We start from the raw sequence: 13,474 nt of genomic DNA, 5'->3' as shown, positions 1-13,474 counted from the left end.
TTGCCCAATCTCACCACTCTTATTCAACATAGTTTTGGAAGTTTTAGCCACAGCAATCAGAGAAGAAAAAGAAATAAAAGGAATCCAAATTGGAAAAGAAGAAGTAAAGGTGTCACTTTTTACAGATGACATGATACTATACATGGAGAATCCTAAAGATGCTACTGGAAAACTACTAGAGCTAATCAATGAATTTGGTAAATTAGCAGGATACAAAATTAATGCACAGAAATCTTTACATTCCTATACACTAATGATGAAAAATCTGAAAGTGAAATTAAGAAAACACTCCCATTTACCATTGCAACAAAAAGACTAAAATATCTAGGAATAAGCCTACCTAAGGAGACAAAAGACCTGTATGCAGAAAATTATAAGACACTGATGAAAGAAACTAAAGATGATACAAATAGATGGAGAGATATACCATGTTCTTGGATTGGAAGAATCAACATTGTGAAAATGACTATATTACCCAACACAATCTACAGATTCAATGCAATCCCTATCAAACTACCACTGGCATTTTTCACAGAACTAGAACAAAAATTTCACAATTTGTTTGGAAACATAAAAGACCCCGAATAGCCAAAGCAATCTTCAGAATGAAAAACGGAGCTGGAGGAATCAGGCTCCCTGACTTCAGACTATACTACAAAGCTACAGTAATCAAGACAGTATGGTACTGGCACAAAAACAGAAAGACAGATCAATGGAACAGGATAGAAAACCCAGAGATAAACCCACGCACATATGGTCACCTTATCTTTGATAAAGGAGTCAGGAATGTACACTGGAGAAAGGACAGCCTCTTCAATAAGTGGTGCTGGGAAACTGGACAGGTACATATAAAAGTCTGAGATTAGATCACTCCCTAACACCATACACAAAAATAAGCTCAAAATGGATTAAAGACCTAAATGTAAGGCCAGAAACTATCAAACTGAGAGGAAAAACATAGGCAGAATACTCTATGACATAAATCAGGCAAGTTCCTTTTTGATGCACCTCCTAGAGAAATGGAAATAAAAACAAAAATAAACAAATGGGACCTAAGGAAACTTAAAAGCTTTTGCACAGCAAAGGAAGCCATGAAAAAGACCAAAAGACAACCCTCAGATGGGAGAAAATATTTGCAAATGAAGCAACTGACAAAAGATTAATCTCCAAAATTTACAAGCAGCGCATGCAGCTCAATATCAAAAAAACAAACAACCCAATCCAAAAATGGGCAGAAGACCTAAATAGACATTTCTCCAAAGAATGTATGCAGATTGCCAACAAACACATGAAAGAATGGTCAACATCATTAATTATTAGAGAAATGCAAATCAAAACTACGATGAGATATCATCTCACACCAGTCAGAATGGCCATCATCAAAAAATCTACAAACGATAAATGCTGGAGAGAGTGTGGAGAATAGGGAACCCTTTTGCACTGTTGGTGGTAATGTACAGTGATACAGCCACTGTGGAGTACAGTATGGGGGTTCCTTAAAAAACTAAAATAGAACTACCATATGACCTAGCAATCCTACTACTGGGCATATACCCTGAGAAAACCATAGTTCAAAAAGAGTCATGTACCACAATGTTCCTTGCAGCACTATATACAATAGCCAGGACATGGAAGCAACCTAAGTGTCCATTGACAGATGAATGGATAAAGAAGTTGTGTCACACATATACAATGGAATATTACTCAGCCCTGAAAAGAAACGAAATTGAGTTATTTGTAGTGAGGTGGATGGACGTAGAGTCTGTCATGCAGTGTGAAGTCAGAAAGAGAAAAACAAATACCGTATGCTAACACATATATATGGAATGTAAAAAACAGTCATGAAGAACCTAGGGGCAAGATGGGAATAAAGACACAGACCTACTAGAGAATGGACTTGAGCATACGGGGAGGGGGTAGGGTAAGCTGGGACAAAGTAAGAGAGTGGTGTGGACATATATACACTAGTAAACGTAAAATAGATAGCTAGGGGGAAGCAGCCACATAGCACAGGGAGAGGAGCTCGGTGCTTTGCGACCACCTAGAGGGATGAGATAGGGAGGGTGGGAGGGAGGGAGAAGCAAGAGGGAAGAGATATGGGAACATATGTATATGTATACCTGATTCAGTTTGTTATAAAGCAGAAACTAACACACCATTTTAAAGAAATTATACTCCAATAAAGATGTTTTAAAAAAAAAGAAGAGGTCATTAATCTGATTTTAAATCAGGGTTTCCCTGGTGGCACTGTGGTTGAGAGTCCGCCTGCCGATGCAGAGGACACGGATTCGTGCCCCGGTCCGGGAAGGTCCCACATGCCGCGGAGTGGCTGGGCCCGTAAGCCATGGCCGCTGATCCTGCACGTCCGGAGCCTGTGCTCCGCATTGGAGAGGCCACAACAGTGAGAGGCCCGCGTACCGCAACGAAAAAGAAAAAAAAAAAAAACATAAGCACTGTCTACCCAGGTCTCCACTTTGAAATTAGATTTTTCTTTATTGTGCCCCAGATGAAATGCACAGCAGATCTTTCATTCATTGAACAAATAACTGCAGGGAAAATGCTACTTTCCAAGAACTGCAGTAATTGAGAAATAAAGCAATAGACAAGCCCCCCACTTCACTGCCCTTCATACCACCAGTCTCTTTGAGTGGAAGGAACCACATAAGGGTTATATTGCCAATGTCCACAATAAAATCTAGTGGTATTTCCCCCACCAAAAAAAAAGTTCTAAAAAATTTGTGGACTTGTCAATATTTTCCCTTAAGGCTGGAATATCTACAGTACTTTTCTGATATTGGTATAGGTATACTGCTTTTTCTTTTATTATTAAGGTCTTTATAATTCATCTCTTTTTGGTGTATCTTTTTTAATTTCTGATAGTTCTGTTCTTATATTTAAGATGTGTTTATTATGAGTAGTTTAGAGTTACATTTTGTCTTTTTTCAGTCCAATCTGACAGTATTAGTCAATTAATTGGACTATTTAGTCCATTAATTTCAATATAAGTTCTGGCACAACAGGCTGATAACTGTCACTTTATGATTTAGTTTCTATTTGCCCCACCTGTTTTTAGTTTTCTTTGACTCTTCTTTATCGACTTATTTTGGATTAATCAAGGATTTCTTTCCCATTTTCTCTGTTAACCTGTTAGTCATACATTTTTTCAAACTTTTTGTTGCTGATGTGGAAATTGCATCCATTCTTGACGTACTACAGTCTAACATAAATTGCTTTATTTTGCCACTTCTCACACAATTCTAGGACCTCAGAACATTTTTATTCCATTGACTCCCATTTCATCTTTTGTGTTATTGTCATTGTGCATTTCATTCTGTTATATTTTAGACCACACCAGACATTAGCCTCATTATTTTGTACAGTTCATATTAATTTATATTTCCCCAGATGTATATATGGACATTTACCTTATTAAAAATTTTTGATTTCTGCATTTCATTTCTTAATTTAAATGGAAACATCATGGGGAATTTAACAAAAAAGTGAAAAGATGATTATTAAATAAAAAGTGTTCTCTTACTTTCTTAAGTACCAGTAAAATTCCCTTTGGTGTGTGACAAGTGTTATGACAAGTGTCAGCTCCCTGCCCTTTATCTAACTGCTTCTTTTTGCCTCTGTTGCAAGGAGGTTGGTAACAATACCAGTCAGATGATGCTGTTGTTTTGATTCAATTGGTTCACGTGAAGATGGCTCCTGGGAGCATGTGGTGCATAGCAGGTCCTCCTCATCTATTAGCTCCCCCTCTTTTCCCAGATCTCAGGCACGTGGCTTCCTCCAAACACCAGCCTGTCTTTCTAGCCTCATCTAACAGCTATGCACTGTGGGTGGGCCCCTTCCTGGATCATGAACAACATGATATTAGGGACACTGTCCCCTTCGTCTTTGCATTTACCATTAGTGCTTATCAAGGGGTCTGGCATTTAATGGGCAGTGATGGATGTTTTCTGATTGGGTTAATGAAGGACGGAAGGAATGAACAAACAATCATCACTCAGTTATGCCAGTTCATAGAGAAATGCTCCCTACCATGCACTGAGACCTTACACAGGCACACGCTGAGTCTCCTGTTGACTTTGCACCTGTCTTCCTGGGTCAGGCTGGGGATGGGCTGTGGTGAGGGTCATTTCATCTTCATCAAGATGCACTCCTGACCTACCCTCTGCTCCCTTGGTGGAAGTTCCCAACAGCCCCAAAGCGATGTGCACTGTGGGTGGGCCCAGGGGACAGACACCTGGACCAGTGAATCTGTGAGCAAAGCTCAGCTTCCCCATCCCTTCCTCTACTCTCTCACCACTTTGTCCACCAAAAAGAAATTTTTTTAAAGAAAAAAAGAGACAATGTGGAAGAAGGAGAAAACTTGGCATTCAACAAATGTTTGTTTATACACACTGAATACCACTAGCTAAATCCACAATGCCTGAAGAATATGGTGTTTTCTGTAATAGATTAATGTTTAAAACACTCAAGGATGAATATCAACTTGCAAAGATTGCCATCTATGATACTTTTTCTCAAAAAATTGCATAGTTTCCTTGAAGAGAATGGAAAAGTTGCCACTCTAACTATAATAAATACAGATTAAAGTATGTGTAATATTGCATGCTATTGTGTACAAGATATACTGAATTTAAAGACTAAAAATACAAGAAAATCTCATATGTTACCATTTCTTTGTGTCCCACCTATAGTTTCTCATAGGTGATGTCTTTTTCAGAAGCTAATATTCCTGACTCTGTCTTTATAATAGTTTAGAAGCACTAAAGAGGATTGGATGGTCACCACAGAGGAAATGAAATATTTGAAAATATGTGACTCTTACTTAGGAAATGTGGAATATGGGCTGACTTTCAAAAGTGCAATAAAGCTTGTACTTTATCTCTCAAATGAACAAGCAGGTGAAAATGAGTGTTTTGTATCTTAGACTGACCACTGGTTCCTGGCATTTTAATATTATTTCTGCTTCACTACTTTAAAATCAAATTAGATAAATAATACCCTCAGGGAAATAACTATGCCTTCCTTTATTCTCCATACTGAAAAAGACATGCTTAGAACTCAATAAATAACAACACACTCTGACCTTAGACAATTTTATATTTTTTTCAATATGTATTTCTAGAATCTGTATTTTAACTTGTAAAGAGTCCTCAAATTAGCCCCACTACAAATCAGAATTGATATCAGATGATATTGGGCTGTGACCTTGGTTGTGTAACATCTCTTGGTCTTCCTTCCACACCTGGTTTCAGGAGCGGCTTCTGCTGTCCCTGCTGCCAGCGCACATAGCCATGGAGATGAAAGCCGAGATCATCCAGAGGCTGCAGGGCCCCAAAGCCGGCCAAATGGAAAACACCAACAACTTTCACAACCTGTACGTCAAGCGGCACACCAACGTCAGGTACGCTGCTGCTCTGTTCTCCTTCCGCAGCAAGTCTGGGGAGCCTGTATGCCAGGTGGGGGACATATTTAACTGGGAGCCCATAATCTTACAGTTTCATGTGTCCTTTGGAACTGTTTATCTTTGCGTGTAGAGTAATTATCACTCCACCTACCCATGTGCTACCTCTTGGGCCTTCACATTAAGATAAGAAAACGGGTTCCTCTACTTATTGCATTTTGTGACCATCAATTACAAAAGGGAGAGAAGTGGACAATGGGGCCCTTATTCTGGGAACTCCTTGGTCAGAGCTCACTGTGTCCCTGAAACCCAGGACTCAGTATCAGTAAGATTAAAGAGTCATGGGCTCTAGGCACAAGGACTGGTTCCTCAAGGTGGACTTGGCAAGGGCAGGGCCTTGGGAAGCCAGCACTTTCCAGGGAAGCTGGATGTTCTGCTGTCAATCAGGAATGATGGGTTTCTAGGGTATGGCTGGTACCCAGCATCATAGGGGACCAACATGCACCTTAATTAAATTATAATGAAAGTTACTGCTTTTCCAAGAGTGGCACAGCCATCCATACTTCCCAGGGAGCCATTCCTGGATTCCCAGTAACTGGAAAACTAACATGGGATTGTGGTCAGGAAGGAGGATGGTATAGGACCTCTTCTCCCCTGAGCTCTAGAGAGGAGCTGTGCAGGTCCTCACTTCAGTCTGGAGAGGGTGCTCCCTCCTGTGCTCCCCTCCATCTCTGGCTACAGTGGTGTGGGACCTCTCCACATGTGGGTGCCCTGGTCCTCACTGTTCTCCATGCCCACCCATTCCTGATACCACTTCTCTGGGGGCTGTCCTTTCATCCATTCGATTACATTGCAGTGGTGATTGCTATTCTGGCTGGGTTATCTCAATAAGGAACCTGTGCATGCCTCACTCATTATGTTATTCCTTTAGTCACCCCCCACCCCATTCAATAGTTTAATAACAACAACCACAAACACAAACTAAAGTGTGTTTAGAATCGTCTAGAATTGTAATAGGGCTGTTTGCCTTCAAGTCCAGACCTTTTCCATTGTGTGATGCAGCCTTCTGTCTGGTTACTTCAGGTCAAGGATTTTTGAAGTTTATTAAGAAACAAATTTAACTGTAGCTTAATTTATGCATTGCTAAGACAAATTGCATTTTAACACATGATTTTAGAAAAAGGTATGGCCCAAGCATGCAAAGAGCTAATATACAATGAGAAATGCACATTGAAAGGGAGACAAGAGAAAAAAAGTTGCATATCAAGTAAGAACTAAGGAAAAAACATTGAATAAATGAGGAATCAGGAGTAAACTTTTTTATAGTCCCCGCCTTTTTTTTCTTGGAATAATAGGAAAGAACTTTGTGTGTATATATACATATATATGTATGTATGTATGTATGCATGTATTTATGTGTTTGTATATACATATACATATATATGTGTATATATATACACACACAGAGACAGAGAACATTCATACATGTTAAAGAGTAAAGCTGGACTTCCTTGGTGGTGCAGTGGTTAAGAATCCTCCTGCCAATGCAGGGGACACAGGTTCGAGCCCTGGTCCGGGAAGATCCCACTTGCTGTGGAGCAACTAAGCCCGTGCACCACAACTACTGAGCCTGTGCTCTAGAGCCTGCGAGCCACAACTACTGAGCCCACACACCACAACTACTGAAGCCCATGCATCCTAGAGCCTGCATGCCACAATTACTGAGTCCATGCGCCGCAACTATTGAAGCCCATGCACTCTAGGGCCCACATGTGGCAACTACTGAGCCCACGTGCTGCAACTACCAAAGCCCGCATGCCTAGAGCCCATGCTCTACAACAAGAGAAGCCACCACAATGAGAAGCCCGCACACCACAGCAAAGAGTAGCCCCCACTCACTACAACTAGAGAAAGCCTGCACACAACAATGGAGACCCAGTGCAGCCAAAACAACGGCATAAAATTATCTAAAACACTAGACTGCATTTAGGTTTTTAAGCATTTTACCTACATAATTAAAGAAAAAACATTTATGGTGTCTGACAAGATACACTATAGTAGAAATTGCTCTTTCCAGCCTTAACTATATGAAAATCAGCAATGCCCCTTTCATCTCCAGAAATATTTTTATGTCACTTATTGGTATTCAAACTGTGTAAGGATAAATGTGTCTATCTAAATAGGATCACAGACTATCTTTAAATAGCTGTGATATAATCTGGGAACAATAGACCTGTAAAAATGACTGAAGACACAACCAATCTCAAGCAGTTGATAATGGTCTGCATAATATCTGTATTAGTTATCAGTTTCTGTGTAACAAATTACCCCAAAACTCAGTGGGTAATTTAAAGAACAATAAACAATATTGTTCTTTAAGGAACAACAAACACACCAATCAGAATGGTCATCATCAAAAAGTCTATAAATAACAAATGTTGGAGAGGATGTGGAGAAAAGGGAACCCTCTTACATTGTTGGTAGGAATGTAAATTGTTGAAGCCACTATGGAAAACAGTATGGAGGTTCCTCAAAAAACTAAAAATAGAGCTACCATATAATCCAGCAATCCGACTCCTGGGCATATATCTGGAAAAGAACACAATTCAAAAAGATACATGCACCCCAATGTTCACTGCAGCACCATTTACAATAGCCAAGACATGGAAGCAATCTAAATGTCCATTGACAGAGGAATGGATAAAGAAGATGTGGTACATATATACAATGGAATATTACTTAGCCATAAAAAAATGAAATAATGCCATTTGCAGCAACATGGATGGACCTAGAGATTATCACTAAATGAAGTAAGTCAGAAAAAGACAACTGTCATATGATGTCACTTACATGTAGAATCTAAAATACAATACAAATCAACATATCTATGAAACAAAAACAGGCTCACAGACATAGAGAACAGACTTGTGATTGTTAAGGGGAAGGGAGTTGGAAGAGGGAAGGACTGGGAGTTTGAGATTAGCAGAGGCAAGCTATTATACATAGAATGGATAAACAACAAGGTCCTACAGTATAGCACAGGGAACTATATTCAATATCCTATGACAAACCATATGGAAAGAAATATGAAAAAGAATATATATATATAACTGAATCATTTTGCTTTATAGAAGAAATTAACATTGTAAATCAGCTATACTTCAAAAAAAAAAAAGAACCATTAAAAAAAACAACAACCCATAGAATGGGAGAAAATATTTGCAATAATATATCTGATAAGGGACTTGAATCCAGAATATATAAAGAACTTTTACAGCTCAACAATAAAAATACAAATAACCTAATTTTTTTAAAAAAAGAACAATAAACATCTCACAACATCTGTGGATTGGAGTTTGGGAGCAGCTTACCCAGGTGGTTTTGGCATAGACTTTCCCATGAGGCTGCAGGCTGCTGGGCAATCTGTTCCCAGTGTGACTTCCCACCTGGTGGACAGGTTAACTTTCTGTTGGCTGGAGGCCTCAGTTCCTCATCATTGGGCCTCTTCACAGGTTGCTTGAGTATCCTCACAACATGGCCGCTTGCTTCCCCAGAGGGAGGGGTCCAGGTGGAAGCTTCAATATCTTTTATGATCTAACCTTGGAAGGTCATTTCTGGTCATTTCTGCAGTATCCTATCCTGCCCAGTAACCACAGGGCCAGCTTCAGACCTGTATATTCAGCCCATCTTGGGCTCCTTCACCCACTACATGTCTTGATACAGGAAACACTGTGGAGGTTGTCAACAAGAAGTAGAGTCAACCACTCGTTCTCACGTTCTCCCTCCCATGCTGCCTGGATCGGGCATCTTCCTCTGAGTGAGTAATGCCTCCTCTTGGACCATGGCTCAGCATCTGTGGGTCCCTGCCTCTGCAGGAGAGCACAGGAGAAGTAGGGATGGTTTTATGGCACCATCTGAATGGAGAGCACAAAAGCCCCAGCAGCCCTGATTTCCCTGGACCAGAGGTCTCCCCCTGCTTCTGTCCATCATCAGAGGAGCAAGTCTTTCCTCCAAGGTGAAGCCACAAGCCTTGTACTTTGCCTGAGGAGCAGAGTGTTGCCAGCAGCAGAGATCAAGCCATGTTCTGCCTGGGACCAGGCTGACGGCTGCCGCACATTTTTTTTTTAAATTGTGGTAAAATATACATAGCAGTTACAATTTTAACCATTTTAAATTGTACAGTGCAGTGTCACTAAATACATTCATGCTGTTCTGCAACCATCACCAACATCCATGTCCAGAACGTTTTCTTCATCCCAAACCGAAGCTCCATACCCACTAAACAACAACGCCCCATCCCCAGACTCTGGCAGTCACCATACTACTCTCTGTCTCTATGGTTGGGCTAGTCTAAGTACTTCATATAAGTGAAATCATATAATATTTGTCCTTTTGAGTCTGGCTTATTTCACTCAATTTAATGTCTTCAAGGTTCATCCAGGTTGTGTTATTTGTCAGAATTTCATTTCTTTTAAAGACTGAATAATATTCCACTGTATTATACACCACAGTTTCATCCATCCATTTCTTTAAATGTCAATAGACATTTGTTTCATTTTATGAATAATACTGCTGTGAACATGGGTATACGAATATCTGTTTGAGTTCCTGCTTCCAGCTCTTTTGGGTATATACCTAAGAGTGGAATTGCTGGATCCTATATATGGTAATTTTATATTTCATAAAATTTTGTGAATTGGCAGTTATTTTTGTTTCATGCCCCATCTTAAACCGTACCATATTCACTACCTGAACCCAGAATTTTAGGCTTCTTTATTAGTCCTTTACACAAAACATAAACACGTTATTGTGTAGGTAAATTTGTAATGTATACAGTGGTGCTGTAGTTTCTCTATCCTGACCCATCAAGGTTAGCTAAACACATACACAACTCTAAGGAATCTCACATTTGCCCTCCCAGCCTGTATATCCCATGAAGGGAAGCTGTACTGTCATTTCCTAAGTGACTTTCTCTGACTCTTCACCACCTCCACTGTTCTGTCTTACAGCACTCTGCTGTTTTCTTTTATAGCACTTATTATCACTGTAATTGGACATTGGTTGGTGTCCTTATTTGTTTAATGCATCCCCAAACCAAACTCTGAGCTTTAGAAAGATGTTCTGTATCTGCTCTCCTGGCAGGTAGTAAGGAAGCCAGAATTTTTTTCTTTGAATCAATAAAAACAGGATTTGTCTTTTATTATTTTGCTTCTTCTACATAGGAATCCTTATAATATAAAATCATGTAACGATTCAAATAGATGCATACTCCTTTGATATCAGAATTATGACACTGTAATGTACTGTCAGGATGAAGACCACATAAATGAGAGAGGCGGGGAGGGGCTGGCCCTGAGAGAAGAAAGGTGAGCAGTAAAAATGGACTAGAATAGAGAACGTACATCACATGACTTTTTCGTCAACGATTTTATTATAAAAATTTAACATCAAAAAAAAAATTTAATGGGAAAGTTTAGCAAAATGTTTACATATTACATACCCAGGGAAATGACATTTTTCAAAAATGTAAAAACTTATACTCTTTCAATGGGAAAAACTACCATTACTTTCTTAACGAACATCAACTTGCCAATATGGCACCCACTGGTTTGTTCCCACAGTATCCTCTATGCGGACATTGTTGGGTTCACCCGTCTGGCCAGTGACTGCTCCCCAGGAGAACTGGTCCACATGCTGAATGAACTCTTTGGAAAATTTGATCAAATTGCAAAGGTGAGTATTAGTGATTGCCTTCTATTTTGAGGATATATAAAATTTGGGCTTACTTTTTCTCTGGTCCCTTATCAATTTTTTACCTCCTCATAAAAGCATCCTTTAGGAATGTTGTTTGTAGATTTGTTGGATTTATTTGCCATCGAGCCATGATAAATCTCTAACCTACACTGGGAATGAGAGATGTCATAGCATATAATTAGCATATTTTTCATCTACTTTTAAAACTTCTGCATATATATAACTCAGCACACATATAATAAATACATTCAAGATGATGAGATTTGATTTGCACATCTCTCTCTCCTGTGCCGTTCTAAGATTCTCTTTTTAGGCATTTCGATGTCAAGGAGTTGGAAACATGATTTCCTCTCCAGTTGTAACTATTACATATTCACAGTGTTAAGCGGCATCCTGGGAAAATCCCTAAAATAGGATGCATCCCTTCTTCCTAAGCCCTTTATTGACTGTTGTCCCCTTTTTATCCACTGACCCTTGTGCCACTTGCAGAGATGTAAGTTCAGTATTTGTCATTCATATGCTCATTTGTGGGAAGTTTCACAGAGAAGAAATGATGACAAGTGATCTAAAACCATACTAGACCTTATTCTAGACTTATTTATTGGAACTATTAAGGTTTCTGGTGGGAATATTGATAATTTTTTTTCTTTCCTGCTAGCCCTGTACTTCTGTCTCATAAAATGTTTCTGGTCAGCTTAATTTTGTCTCTGAATTGTTCCCAACAAAAATACATTATTATGCTTATTAAAATGCATTCTTTACATAAGGAAGAGTTGGTTCTAAGTTTAGTTCATGGTGAGATTTTGCTAACAATAGGTGAGATTTTGCTCACTTTTAAACAATAAAGAAAATTCCAGCCAGGCCTCCTAGGCATAAATCTGGCTTGCAGATGTTCACAGAGTCACTCTTGCGTCAAGCTTTCCATGAGGTGTCTTATGTTGCCCAACTGACCATGACAGATCTCATTGGGAATTCTAAAAAATCACTAAGAGTATAGCCCTGTTTCCTTCCTTTACCAAACCAAAGGAAGAGGTTGAGTTTGGGGTAGAGGGGGCCTCATCTTTAGAAAACGTCTTGAAAGTTTGAGTCAGTAAAAGGTCCTTTTTGTTGCACTACCTGGTCACAGTAGGAAGAAACATCCTAATCTTGGCTGACAACAACAAAGCTCCAGTGTTTACATGGCATTTTCCCCACACGCAAGGCTCTGTGTCCAAATTACTTCTCTCTATATGGACACCAGTCAAACTGATTAGGGGCCCACCCTACTCCTGTATGACCTCATCTTAACTAATTACATCTACAGTGACCCTTTGGCCAAATAATGTCACGTTCACAGGTACCAGGTGTTAGGATTTCACATGTGAATCTGAGGAAGACACAATTTATAACTCATAAGGGAGGTACTCGGTGTGACTTGCTGCTCCTCTCTGATCATTGTAACAAAGGAACGTCCAGGCAATATCAGAGACTGGCCTAGGATAGCTTGGGCCATCCATTGCTGGTCACAGGGGCAGCATGCTTTGGATATCAGTTCATGGCTCTTAGTTCAAAACATGGAGTTGGTGAGCATTATAAGCAAACAGATAGTTCAGTCCATTGAGGGAATACTACATAAAGCACATTAAGTTAAGGAACTCAACGTCACTGCTCATTCACTGTTAGTTTTTATCCACTTTAATGAGGTATAATTGGCATACAGAAAGCTATACATATTTCACATATATACAACTTACTGAGCTTAGGGATACACCCTTGAAACCATCACTACAATCTATGCCATAACCATCTATCACCTACAAAAGTTTCCTCTTGCCCTTTTAATTTATCATTATCATCATCATTATTATTTTGTGATTAAAACACTTAACATAAGATCTACCTTCTTAGCCAATGTTTAGGTATACAATATAATATTATTAACTATAGACACTATGCTGTACAGTAGCTCTCACTATGCTGTACAGAGCTCTCTCTAGCTCTCATCATGCATTACTGAAACTTTGTGTCCTTTGACCAACATTTCCCCATTTTCCCCTCTCCCAGGCCTGGAAACCACCATTCTATACTCTGCTTCTGTGTTTGACCAATTTAGATTCCTCATATAAGTGGTATCATGTAGTATTTGTCATTCTGTATCTGGCTTATTTCACTTAACAAGTCAAATTCAACAGCACTTTAAAATGATCATATACCATGACCAACTGGGATTTATCCCTGGGATGCAAGTTGGATAGCATCGCAAATCAATTGATGGGATATACCACATTAACAGAATGAAGGGTAAAAATCATATGATCATCTCAA

General features: G+C 39.4%; 1 protein-coding gene across 1 annotated transcript in view; it reads left to right on the top strand.

Moving 5' to 3' along the window:
• ADCY2 (adenylate cyclase 2) overlaps positions 1–13,474 on the top strand; it is a 432,035-nt gene that overhangs the window by 287,923 nt on the left and 130,638 nt on the right. The window contains exons 5-6 of the mRNA XM_060009679.1: positions 5,268–5,416; positions 11,038–11,149. Coding sequence (XP_059865662.1) covers positions 5,268–5,416; positions 11,038–11,149 — 261 coding nt within the window. The remainder of the gene's footprint in view (positions 1–5,267; positions 5,417–11,037; positions 11,150–13,474) is intronic.

This window comes from Delphinus delphis, chromosome 3 (assembly GCF_949987515.2).
Source record: "Delphinus delphis chromosome 3, mDelDel1.2, whole genome shotgun sequence".
In the NCBI taxonomy this organism is placed as follows: domain Eukaryota; kingdom Metazoa; phylum Chordata; class Mammalia; order Artiodactyla; family Delphinidae; genus Delphinus; species Delphinus delphis.
The sequence above is the reverse complement of the archived record's forward strand: the minus strand, read 5'-3'. Positions and strand labels throughout refer to the sequence as shown.